Consider the following 13,856-nt stretch of genomic DNA (forward strand, 5'->3'; position numbering starts at 1 on the left):
GCCTTTTCTCTCTTCCTCAGGGTTTATGCTTTGCCTTCTTCTAATTTTTTTCGCTTGTAGAAATTCCTGCTAATTGTGGAGCACTTTTCTTTTTGGGCTAAAATATTTGGGGTATATTCAAAGTTCTCCCACTGTTAGGACTTCTCACTATTTCCAGTTTTTCTCAACTACATCAACAGCCCCACTGCCAGGCTGCAATCTTGTGATTGCTGATCCTAATTGTGTGTTTTTATCCTCTCCTTACACAATATTTGAAGTTTCTGGGCTTTGCATCTCTTAATTTTACTGAAGGTTTGGGTGGCCAGGAAGGTGCTGGTTTCCTGGGGCTTTTATGTATCTTAGAAGAAGAGGGAAAAAATCCTCACAAGGCTATATCTGCATTGCTTCCAGAACCTGGAATTATAAGCTCAACAATTCCCCTTACTTGTGTGTCTTAAATTTGCCTAACCTTGGATTCTAATATATTTGTGAGGTTATGGTCATGTCCCACATCTCCTACTTTAAAAAGTTCTCTTTATAGCTGCTTTCATTAATCTAATGTCATTTTACTACATATGAATTTATGAGGTATGTTAATCTTCAATTTTATTGTAAGTAAATTTAGCTTTACTGCTCCTAAGTATTCTTTACATTGTAGCTCACTCCTAGGGTCTTCCAAATAGTAATCTTGCCTTACTTAACATCCATGATGTAAAATTAAAAATTCAGAAAAATTAACTCACTGTTATTGTTACATTTGCTCCCCAGGCAATGGAGAACGTCACTACAGTGAGTGAGTTTCTCTTACTTGGCCTGACCAGTGTTCAGGATCTGCAGCCTTTCTTCTTTGTGCTTTTCTTAATCATTTACTTGATAAGCTTGGTTGGAAATGGAGCTATATTGGTGATCATTATTTTGGAGCCCAAACTCCACTCCCCCATGTATTTTTTCCTGGGAAACCTTTCTTGTCTGGACATCTGCTATTCTTCGGTGACACTGCCCAAGCTGCTTCTAACCCTCTTGTCCACTCGCAGGGTCATATCTTTCCTAGGCTGCATCACTCAGCTACACTTCTTCCACTTTCTGGGCTGTTCTGAGGCCATCTTGCTGGCCATTATGGGCTTTGACCGATTCGTGGCCATCTGCTACCCACTTCACTATGCCATGCTCATGAACCACCAGGTATGTGTCCTCTTGGCTGCCGTAGCCTGGCTCACCAGCTTCCTTTATGCTCTGATGCATTCTGTCCTGACTGCACGCCTGAACTTCTGCCACTCTCTGAAACTCCACCACTTCTTCTGCGATGTGAAGCCTCTCCTGGAACTGGCCTGTGGTGACACGCAGGTCAATCAATGGCTTATTTCCATCATCACAGGTGGGATTTCCATGGGTGCCTTCTTCCTGACTCTTCTCTCCTACCTCTATGTCGTTGGTTTCCTTCTGTTTGAGCATCAGTCCTGCAGCACACTTCACAAGGCTCTGTCCACGTGTGCTTCGCACCTCATGGTGCTGTGTCTTTTCTATGGGCCTGTGGGCTTCACATACATCCGTCCAGCCTCAGCCACTTCCATGGTTCAGGATCGGTTGGTGGCTGTTATATACAGTGCAGTCACCCCAGTGCTGAACCCACTGATATACACTCTTAGGAATAAGGAAGTGTGGTTGGCTCTGAAGAAGATCTTCAGGAGGAAGTTTTGTTGAAAGACTGCCAGGAGCACCTCTGGGACTAACAGGGCGGATGTCTGATGTCCATTAAGAGTCATCCCTTCGTTGTGGTGAATGGTCTACTTGATTTGCTTTTCTCTCAGGGATTTGTAGCACTTGTCACTGTGTTCTGCACTTATTTATGTATAATCATTCTTGGTTCAGTATTTATTCACCTATTTACTTAAGAAATGGTCATTGAGCGTATGTTATATCAGACAGTGTAGTAGGGGCAGAAAACACAGGAGTGAGAAAAACTCCACAGTCTTGTGAAATCAGTTTAGTGTAATGGGGACCACCCAACAAGCAAACCCGTAAGTAAACATGTAAGGATAATAGTATGGGATTGAGAACTAAAAGGAGGTAGGAAGGATGAGGAGCAAATGGGATGGGCACATATGATATAATAAAGAATTTATGTGCTCTCTGTCCTGAGTTTCTGAAATAGAGCTTCTAAAACTCTCAGAATTCCCCAAGTGACACAGTGTCTTTGTTATTCATAAACCACTTGGATCACACCTGGGCTTATGCTCATAAGGTGACCTTATATGGGCCCCAAGACAGCTTCAGGATGGGGCTGGTCCTGCCAGAAACACCAACCATATGGCTAGAGGTTTGCGGCTTTGAGTCATGGTGATACAAACCTGACTTCCAGAGAGGAAGGAGGCTGGAGGCTGAGCTCAGCTATGTGGCCAGTGATTCTGTCAGTCACACCTGTATAACAGAACCTTAATAAAAAGGATACCATGGCCAAGCAACCTTCTTTGGTTGGCACTGTACACTTTGAACATTGTGATGGTTATTTTTATGTGTCAACCTGACTGGGCTAAGAATGCCTAGAGAGCTGGTAGAATGTTATATCTGGGTGTGTCTGTGTGAGGGTGCTTCTGAAAGAGATAAGTGTCTGAACTGGTAAACTGGGAAGCTGAGCCAAGAAGGTCCCCCCCCACCCCACGAATGCAGATGGGCATCATACAATCCACTGAGGTCCTGATTAGACTGAAAAGATGGAAGAAGGGTGTATGTTGATATTGACCTATTATAACTAACCAATTCTTAGTGGGTAGAAGCACCACATTTCCTTAGATATGTAATTAACAGAGTATCCATCAGACAAGATGCTGTACCAGGCAGCAAGGTTGAAATGAAAATTAAGGGCATCTGACTTGTGTGGGTTGATGGTAATGGAAAATGGATCATAGGATCTCCAGTTCTCTGAGTTCTTTATCCATGTTGGATATTAACAGCTTATCAGAAATGTACAGAGCAGTAGCAGATGGCAGTGCAGCTCCAATGATGGATGGGCCAAAGGGGGGGACACAGGACAGATTCCTGGGGGTTCTTCTTTTTTCCCCAAGTGGTGAAATGTCTCTGAGGTGATCCTTCTTAGCATCAAGCTGCTCTGGATGTGTAATGGGATGAGGCAGGTAAAATTATTCCTATGCTTTCCTATGTAGTTTGCTCAGTTAAGTTTTGGGGTAGTCAAAATTTACATGTTTGTGCTCCTAAGCCCCATGTTGTCCAAGGTCAGCTGTAAATGACAGACGCTAACAAGAGAACATAAAAGTCATCAAAACAACTTTGGGTTGTTGAAAATGTAACCAAAAGTTGACAATCCTTTACCTAGATAAACCAAGAAAGAGAAGATTCAAATAAATACAAGTATAAATTAAAGGGGGAGACAAGCTTGATACCACAAAAATACACAGAGACTTATGAACAGTTGTTCACTTTGGATAGCTTAGAAAAAAATGAAAAAACTCCTAAAAACACATACCCTAATCTGAACAGATCAATGATGAGTAAGGAGATTACAGCAGGGTTAAAAGCCCTCCCCCAAAAGATCAATCAGCTCTACAGATTTCTATCAAACACTTAAATAAGAATTAAGTCATTCCTCCTCAAATTATTCTAAGAGAAGGGAATACTTCAAAACTCATTTCATGGGCAAGCATTAACCTCAACCAAAGCCAAACAAGTTACAGGCCAATATCCCTGATAAATACAGTGATTTCCTCAGTAAAATACTAGAAAATGGGATTCAACAGCATTTGTAAAGGATCATACAGCATTATTGAGTGGGATCAATCCCTGGATTGAAAGGGTGGTTCAAAATACACAAATCAGTAAATGTGATGCACCACATTTGGAAGGTTTAAATCTGTATGTTCATCTCAGTGAATAAAGAAAATGCATTCAACAAAATATAATATCCTCAGATCAGACTAGGACTTCAATATTCAGGTGAATACCTGATAGTGTATTACTGGAAAGTGATGTCATCATACTGTCCACTAACAAAAAGAAATCAGGGATAAGTAGATGTATGAGTAGATAAGAAAAAATGAAAACAATCAGCATGAAAATGGACAACAGAAACGTAACCTCAGTTATTAGTATTTATTGAACAACTGGCCACAGACTATTGTCACGCTGCTTGGTGCGACACAAGACTGAAAGCATTACTCAGTCCAGATGGTTTGAAATGATGAGAGACTGGAGGGACTGCACCAAGAAAAACTTCCTTAAGCAAGAGAGGGCTGGGTAGCTCTCTTGTATTTATTGGGGAGTGAACAATAGTATGTGGAAATGAAAGGAGAAACATAAGTTAATAAATCATGTGAGACATACCATGACTTAACTATGTGAGTGTCTATGCATATACATTGGCAAACTCACGAAGAATACACGGGGCAAAGTAAGGGGTAAAGATGGACTCAACCTTCCTTAGTAACCTGAGCATATCATCCTGGAAAGAAAAACCCTTCTGCTTCTTCCAGCACGTCTTGTGTTCCCTTGGTTGAGCAGTTACTGTGTTCAGCACGTGCTGCATTCAGCACGCACTGCTCTTGCCCTACTTTATCTCTCCTGTCCTCTGTACTCCCACAGACTATATGAAAAACATACAATGTTCATGGAGAACATTTCCAGAATTTAGTAATTCAGGGAATTAGAAACCAAAAAAATAAAATTTCAGATTTGGAAAACAAACAAATAACCACAACGACAAGAAACACTAGAAATTCCAGAATGGAAAATTTTAAGAACTCAAATTAGGAGCTGAGCAGATGGATTTAAAAGCAGATTAGACATGCCTGTAGCAAAACTCAAGGAACTGGATGTGACCAAGAACAAAGCACAAAGAATGTACTGCACACGGAACAAAGAACATGTCTTACGCAAAATTTGAAGATGGTGGTTAAAAATATGCCAAACTGGGGGTACTTGGGTAGCTCAGTTTGTTAAGTGTCCAACTTCTGCTCAGATCATGATCTCATAGTTTTTGTGAGTTCAAGCCTCGTGCCAGACTCATGTTGACAGCTCAGAGCCTGGATCCTGCTTTGGATTCTGGATTCTGTGTCTCTCTCTCTGTTCCCCTCCCCTCCCCTGCTCTCTCTCTCTCTCTCTCTCTCTCTTTCCCTCTCTCTCTCTCTCTGTCTCAAAAATAAATAAACTTAAAAATATTCCAAACTTGAAAACATTAATCTGTTCTTAAAAAGCCCAAGTAAACCCAGGCATGACAAATATAAATTCTATACACAAACATATTATCTTGAGATTGAAGGAGAGTGTGGCAAAAGAAGACTTCAAAACAAGAACAATAACTTCCAAAAGAACCATAGGAAGATTGAAAGATGATTTTTTCAACAGTAACAACAGACTAGATTATTTTTAAAAGAGGAAAATAATACCTTCAGTGGGTGAAAAAAAAGAACTAGAATCCTAGAATTTTCTACACAATGCAGTATTCTCAAAAATGAAAGTTAAATAAAGACAATTTCAGATAAATACAAGTTGACATCTCACTAGTAGCAAACAGGACAGAAAATGATCACAAGTGGATGGTTTCTAAGTAGGATGAGAGAATCAAGAATTTAAATATATTGGTAAATCTAAATGAATATGTACTGCATAAAATAATAATAAAGGTAATATGCTGTGAAGGTTGAATTACTTATAGAATTAATATCCGTTACAGCAATAGCCTTCTCCTGTTTGGAGAAGGTAAGTGGAATTAGAAGGTCCCAAAGTATTGTGCTGGAGGGGGGTAAAATACCAACTAACAACTGAGTTTTATCAACCAAGGATGCGATTTTTTGTTTAAGGCATAACCACCAATGACCAGGTAAAGAATGTATAGCTTCTAAATTGATAAAGGTCGTAAATAATTCAAAGTCCATAAAAAGAGAGGAACAAAGGAAAGAAAAGGACATAGGACAAGGGACAGAAAGAAAATACAAAATGAGATAGTAGATTTAAACTCCCAAATACCAGTTCTTACTTTAAACTTAAATGGATGACATACTTCAGTTAAAAGGCCAGCGTGTCAGGCTGGTAGGAAAAAATCCCTGACAAGTCGATGTTGCTTACAAGAGCTACATCATCCCAAACAGAAAGGTACAGAAAAGCTAAATGTAAAAGACAATGAAAGTTATATCATGCAAATATTAACAAAAGGAAAGGTTGTATATCTATATTTATAGCAGAACACAATTTTTAGGATGAATGGTATTATCAGAATGTGATGGTTTTATTTATGTGTCAACTTGACTGGGCCATGGTTTTCTCAGATAGCTGGCAAAATATCCAAATATGCTGGATGTTTCTATGAAGGTGTTTTTGTATGAGATTCACATTTAAATTGGTAGACTTGTAAAGTAGACTGACATCTGTAATATGGGTGGTCCTCATGTAACCAGCTGAAGGTCTGAAAAGAACAAAAGGCTGACTCTTCCTAAGCAAGAGACTTCTCCTGCCTGAGAGCCACTGAATGGGGACATCAGTGCAAACTGCTGGCTGTCAGACTTGAACTGGGTGCAGGTTGTGGACTTGATGGCCTCCATAATGACGCTGGCCAATTCGTTATGAAAAATTTCTTGATGGATAGATAGATAGATGATAGTTATAGAGGTGATAGATTATCAATAGATAGATGATAGATAGGTGATAGATTATCAATAGATGATAGATAGATGGGTAGATAGGTGACAGGATAGATAGATGATAGAGACATATAAAATAATAACACACACACACACACACACACACACACACACACACACACGCTCTGTTCTGATTCTCTGGATAACCTTGATTCATGCCCAGGGATAAAGAGGATCACTAAAAATCAATGTATATTAATTCATCTGTAAAATGAAACAATTCTAAAGTTGTATGCTCCTGTTTTTAAGTGGCCTCAAAATATATAAACAATCTACAACACCAATGTCGAATATACATAGATTTGCAATTACATGGTGAAAATGTTACATTTCACTCAGTAACTGTTAAGACAAGCGGACTAAAACGAGTAAAGATTAAAATTTGAACTATAATTACAGATGAGTTCATCATGATCATCATAGGACATTAAATTCAATGATTCAGAGTATGTGTTTTTCAAAAGGCAGGTGGAATATTTGTAAAAATTGGCTATACATTGGACCATTAAAAGTTTTAACAAACTCAGAGAATTGAAGGCATTCAATGTGTTAAGTTAGTCATCAACAACAAAAATAAAATATTTATTTGGGAATTAAGGACTACATTTCTAAACAATGCACGGATTGATATAATATTGCATTGGAAATTAGGAAACATTTTGGAATGAGAGATAAATGACATTTCAAGTTACTGGATTCTGTTATGGGTGTGCTCATGAGGAATTTATAGCCTTACATACATATATTAGAATTGAGGAAAAACCGAAAATGTATGATGTAAATATCCATCTCAATGTGTTAGACAGGAAGAGGAAAACAAACCTAAAGAAGGTAGAAAATTTGAAAGAATGAATATAAGAATAAAAATACTAACAATTAAAGTGAAGTGTTGTTTTTTTCAGACATCCAGTTAGGAATGAATAAGTCACAGGGTAAAAGGCACAGGGTAGGGAATGTGTGCGTGATGCTGTAACAGTGATGTCTGGAGACAGGTGGTGGACACAGCATCATGTGTGAGCCTGTCAATCACCATGCTGTGCACCTCACAATAATGGAAAATTGCGTATCAACTGTACTCAAATTTTTAAAAAAAGCTAATAAAATTTACAATCCATGGCAAGATTGATCAGTGATAGTGAGGGAAGTCAGGTTAATCAATATCAGGGATGAAGAATGCTTCTGCTCACATAAGGAACATGCAGGTTGCTTCCAGGGTGGCAATGGTGTGCCCAGCAGTAGCAGGGGGATACCCACAGCTACTCAACCCCCTGAACTTGTCTGACCCCTTGTCTTTCCTCTGCACATATGGCGGCTGATCTGTGACCAAACAAAAGAATCCATCTCTCAAAAATGGCGACAGTGTTGTTACAACAAAGGAAGTGGGGGCTTTCCTACCTTCTCTCAGTTGGCACCCAGAAGAAATACAAGGTGTAATGAAAGAAATCAATGTACCACTGATTTGCCAGAAATTTTACCATGATGATTATAAAAATGAAAGATACAGAGTGTGAAGGCAGATCCACAGGTAACTCTGAGTTTTTCAACAAGGCCGATAATGGTTAGACGGCACCAAGGCAGAGTCACATCTCACACTGACAAGCTTAGGGGAAGTGTTACTGCTGGAAGAAGATGGTGGAATCATCACACAGGCAGAGACTGATGGAAATGCAGAAGTCTGTAATGAAGAATTAATAGAGATGATGGTTTGGAAATAAAGTATTTTCAACTCATCCTCCTTCCCATTAGGATAAAATTCAATCTTTTACTTACCTCTTACAAAATAATTTCATTCCAAACAACTAGAATTATTTGACTGGTGCCCTGTCCCCAACTGATCAAGCTAAAATGAGTCTTACACAGCTTTAAATATAAGAAAGCATGTAGTGGACTCTTTAAAATCATGTTTGCCAGTAAATATTACACTGTTGAGCTGGCCCGTTTTTCATGCCCACATTTATTTATTTATTTATTTTCAATATATGAAGTTTATTGTCAAATTGGTTTCCATACAACACCCAGTGCTCATCCCAAAACGTGCCCTTCTCAATACCCATCACCCACCCCCCCTCCCTCCCACCCCCCATCAACCCTCAGTTTGTTCTCAGTTTTTAAGAGTCTCTTATGCTTTGGCTCTCTTCCACTCTAACCTCTTTTTTTTTCTTCCCCTCCCCCATGGGTTTCTGTTAAGTTTCTCAGGATCCACATAAGAGTGAAACCATATGGTATCTGTCTTTCTCTGTATGGCTTATTTCACTTAGCATCACACTCTCCAGTTCCATCCATGTTGCTACAAATGGCCGTATTTCATTCTTTCTCATTGCCACGTAGTACTCCATTGTGTATATAAACCACAATTTCTTTATCCATTCATCAGTTGATGGACATTTAGGCTCTTTCCATAATTTGGCTATTGTTGAGAGTGCTGCTATGAACATTGGGGTACAAGTGCCCCTATGCATCAGTACTCCTGTATCCCTTGGGTAAATTCCTAGCAGTGCTACTGCTGGGTCATAGGGTAGGTCTATTTTTAATTTTCTGAGGAACCTCCACACTGCTTTCCAGAGCGGCTGCACCAATTTGCATTCCCACTAACAGTCATGCCCACATTTAACAATTGTGCCTTGTTGGGCAGTTTTATTTGAAAATGAAAAAAAAAAAACTTATTCAAATGAGTTAATTTGTTAGTATAAAATTTCATATCTGGTTCACTAAAAATAAATGAAACAAATGTAGTTTAGGATCTGAGGGAAAAATGAATGTCAAAATTTTTGTATAGTGGTTTCTTTACATCTCAGTGTGCATTTATCACTACTGGTGATTTTTAAGCTTGTCTGGTGTGCCTACCCCATGTTGGGCTAGCATCATCTGCACTGAACAACAAGAAACTGAAGTTTAGGGGCTCCTGGGTGGCTCAGTTGGTTAAGCGTCCAAACTCAGCTTGTCATGATCTCATGGTCCATGAGTTTGAGCTTTGCTTTGGGCTCTGCGCTGATAGCTCAGAGCCTGGATCCTGCCTCGGATTCTGTGTGTCTCCCTCTCTGCCTGTCTCTCCCCAACTCATGCTCTGTCTGTCTCTCTCTCTCAAAAATAAATAAACATTAAAAAATTAAAAAAAAAACAAATTTATGTCATTTCCAAATTATAATTGCTCTTTTCCCCCAATTGAAATACATAAGGCACTGTTATGAACAACTTTATGTCAACTCTTTTGAAAATTTGCATAAAAAAACAACCTAACTTACCAAAGTTGACACAAGAATAAAAAAAGCTGGAGTCATGCATTCATCATAGAGCTTTGGATGAATTCACTCTGTAATTGTAACTTTCCTATAAGAAAAATCAGGTGGTTTTCCTGGATGGTTTTATTAGATGGTTTTATTGGCAAATTCCATAAAAAATAAAATAAAATTATGCCAATCTTACCAAGTCTTCCATAAAATAGAAAAAGTGAGAAGTATCTGTTAAGCATTCAATGAAGCTATTAGAACATTCATGTAAAAACCATCAATAATAGTACAAGAAATAGAACTTGCAGGCCTATATCAACCAGGAACATCAAAGTGAAAATCCTGAACAAAATAGGATCACATCGATTCCAGTGAAAATACACATTGTGGCTAACATTGCCTTCCTTCAGGTATTTAAAGTTGATTTAATAGTAAAACTCCATCAGTGTGATATATGGACACAAAAGAAAGAAATATAATATATACTGATATGCATAGAAAAAGCATGCGCTAAATCCAATGTTTATTCATTATAAAAAAAACACAATTCATGGAAATCTAGGACTAAGAGAGAATCTCCCTAAACTGATAGAAAATCTCTACATAATACCCACAGAATACATGGTTTTTGATAGTGAAATGTTGAAAGGGAAGGATTTCTGCTGACAATACTTCTGTTCTACATTATACTGAAGATCCTAACGAGTGAATTAAAATAAAAAAAAACACAATATTTTTAAAGATTAGGTAAGCAATTATTCAAAAATTATTTGAAAATCTAGGGGGAAAAGGTCTAAAATATTATTGAGAGTAAATTAAAAAGATAAAAATGGAGAGATAAACCATATTATTCATTGAAATATTTAATGATGTCACCTTCCCCCCAATTTGTATAGATTCAATTCGAAGTCTCAGTATTTTTGTGATATCTGAAAATAAAATAAAATTTGTGTGGGAAAAAAATAAAAAATAAAAAAAATAAAATTTGTGGTAATACAAATGGCCACGTATTACTAAGTCTACAATTTCATGTTCCAAGCTTATCCACTAGCTACATGTTTACAATTTTTTAATGTTTATTTATTTTTGAGAGAGGGAGGGGGGAGAGAGAGAGAGAGAGGGAATGCGAGAGTCTGAGACATGGCTCCTTCCTCAGCCACCCACGGTTTCTTTTGGCGTTATCTTCCCCGTGAACTTAGATGCCTTAAATATTTATATTACTGGCTTTTATATAATTCTCCAGCTTTTACTTCCATTTGAGACTAACAACATTCTTTTGTGTAATTTTTTTTCTCTTTGCTTTTTCAAAAAAAATTTACATTTATTTATTTATTTTGAGAGAGAGAGAAAGAGAGAGAGCACAAGCAGGGGAGGGGCAGAGAGAAGGAGAGAGAGAATCCCAAGCAGGCTCCACACTGTTAGTGCAGAGCCTGACATGGGGCTCGATCCCATGAACTATGAGATCATGACCTGAGCCTAAACCAAGAGTTGATGCTGGACTGAGCCACCCAGGTGCCCCTGAATTTGTTGATTTTCTTATGAAGCATTTAGGGCACAGCTGAGCATGTACCTTCCATACAAACTGTTCCTTAATTATGCACTTTGTAAATATGGACAATATATATTACATAAGTTGCCAACTATATCTGTACTAATTTTTCTGGGTTAACATGGCTTCCTTCAATTGTAGATTTTTCAAATTTAAAAAAAGATTCGAATGTTACTTTTATTAGTTATACTCATGAGTATCAAGTTACCCTAAAATTTAGCAGCTTGAAATAAGAAATGGTTATTACCTCAAGATTTCTAGGGATCAAAAATCTGAGTACAGCTTAGCTGACTGCCTGGGAATCAGCCAGCTGCAATAAAGATGTGTCAGCCACAGCTCAGCCATCTCTGGGCTCACGTGGCCAGCTGCCAGGATCCTCAAGTCCTCACTGGGTGTTAGAGCCAGTTATATGCTGTGTGGCAAATTATATGTTTCTTTAATTTTTTTCTAAATGTATTAATTTGTAGAAGGACATTTTATGTTAATCAGGGCCAAAGTCATGCATAGGATGAGTTGTGATGGGAAAGTGGTTGGATCACCAAAAATCATTTAACTGAATATCAATTCCATGAAAGCGAAAATTTCTAGACTTTCAGCCTACATATCCATGGTTAGCCCTTAAATGTAAGTTAACAAACTCTATGCAGAGATGCCTGACTTAAGTCACTTTAATCAAATCAGACATTTTTCTGTGTCTATATAATTGCACTTTAGTATTGCCTATGTTTTTCATAGATGCTGCTGCTTTCTGCTGTGTCTGTCTGCTCATTACTGTTCAAACTTTCCAAGGGCAGGAGCTGTGACTTCTATCTTCTTTGTATTGTCCTTTGCTCCTCCAGTAACAAATATCAGGCTCTGCCCAAAGAGACATGCTGTGTTAACATTGTGGTCTACGCTAATGCCAAATGATACTTGAGGAGAAGAACACAGTGGGCTCATGAGACCAAGAGGCCCTAGGTATTGACTTGGGGGGATCAGGGGACTTTGTGTTAATTGTCAAACCACAGGATAAGGATGAGATATCTGGAATTTGTTCTTACTCTTGGATATAGAATGTTACCATGTTTAACTGCATCCCAGCAGACTCTGTACTTAGGGCGGGAGATGGTCTGGTGAAGCCACAGAAAAAACTGAGACAGTGAAGAGATCCAGGTGTATTGGGGGAACTTTTGTGCAGGAAGTTCAGGAGCAGCTGGCTGGACAAAACATCAGGCTGCTGGGATCTACGTACAGCAAACTTTTATAGCATAGCAGCTTAGCCCAGCAGCCATCTGTAGATTGTCCTCTCCTCACATGACCAGCACCCCCAGGGGATCAAGGCTGGCCACTCATTCACTCATGGTTACAAAGGAGACCCTCTGGGCTGGACACACCTGCAGACCCTGACCTTGAATGCTGAACAGCAGTACTGCACATTCTGCTTCACGGGACTATAGAGAGAGGTCAGGATGTCTACATTTTCAAGGTCATGAGTAATACATTCAGGGTGTGCATGCACAAGCCAACCTTCCAGCACATACCATACACCATCTATTTTTTTAATGTTTATTTATTGTTATTATTTTTAATTTAATTTAACGTTTTTTTTAAATTTACATCCAAATTAGTTAGCATATAGTGAAACAATGATTTCAGGAGTAGATACCTTAATACCCCTTACCCATTTAGCCCATCCCCCCTCCCATAACCCCTCCAGCAACCCTCAGTTTGTTCTCCATATTTGTGTCTCTTCTGTTTTGTCCCCCTCCCTGTTTTTATGTTATTTTTGTTTCCCTTCCCTTATGTTCATCTGTTTTGTCTCTTAAAGTCTTCATGTGAGTGAAGTCATGATTTTTGTCTTTCTCTGACTGACTAATTTTACTTAGCATAGTACCCTCCAGTTCTATCCACACAGTTGCAAATGGCAAGATTTCATTCTTTTTGATTGTTGAGTAATACTCCATTGTATACATATACCACATTTTCTTTATCCATTCATCCATCAATGGACATTTGGGCTCTTTCCATACTTTGGCTATTGTTGATAGTGCTGCTGTGAACATTGGGATGCATGTGTCCCTTCAAAACAGCACACCTGTATCCCGTGGATAAATGCCTAGTAGTGTAATCCCTGGGTCGTAGGGTAGTTCTATTTTTAGTTTTTTGAGAAACCTCCATACTGTTTTCCAGAGTGGCTGCACCAGTTTGCATTGCCACCAACAGTGCAAAAGAGATCCTCTTTCTCCGCATCCTCGCCAACATCTGTTGTTGCCTGAGTTGTTAATGTTAGCCATTCTGACAGGTGTGAGGTGCTATCTCATTGTGGTTTTGATTTGTATTTCCCTGATGATGAGTGACGTAGAACATCTTTTCCTGTGTCCGTTGGCCATTCGGATGTCTTCCTTGGAGAAGTGTCTATTCATGTCTTTTGCCGATTTCTTCACTGGATTATTTGTTTTTTTGGTGTTGAGTTTG

General features: G+C 38.7%; 1 protein-coding gene across 1 annotated transcript; it reads left to right on the top strand.

Annotated features, from left to right (window-relative positions):
* The first annotated feature begins 750 nt into the window (after positions 1-750).
* Positions 751-1,680, top strand: OR12D3 (olfactory receptor family 12 subfamily D member 3). The gene has a single exon (XM_025917166.2). The coding sequence runs from the start codon at positions 751-753 to the stop codon at positions 1,678-1,680; it is 930 nt and encodes a 309-aa protein (XP_025772951.2).
* Positions 1,681-13,856: the final 12,176 nt, after the last annotated feature.

The sequence above is a fragment of the Puma concolor genome, chromosome B2, assembly GCF_028749965.1.
Source record: "Puma concolor isolate L17-30 chromosome B2, mPumCon1.1.hap2, whole genome shotgun sequence".
NCBI classification, from domain to species: Eukaryota; Metazoa; Chordata; class Mammalia; order Carnivora; family Felidae; genus Puma; species Puma concolor.

What these genes read in the sequence shown, in the direction of transcription:
- OR12D3 (XM_025917166.2), top strand. Translation starts at nt 751, where the DNA reads ATGGAGAACGTCACTACAGTGAGTGAGTTTCTCTTACTTGGCCTGACC.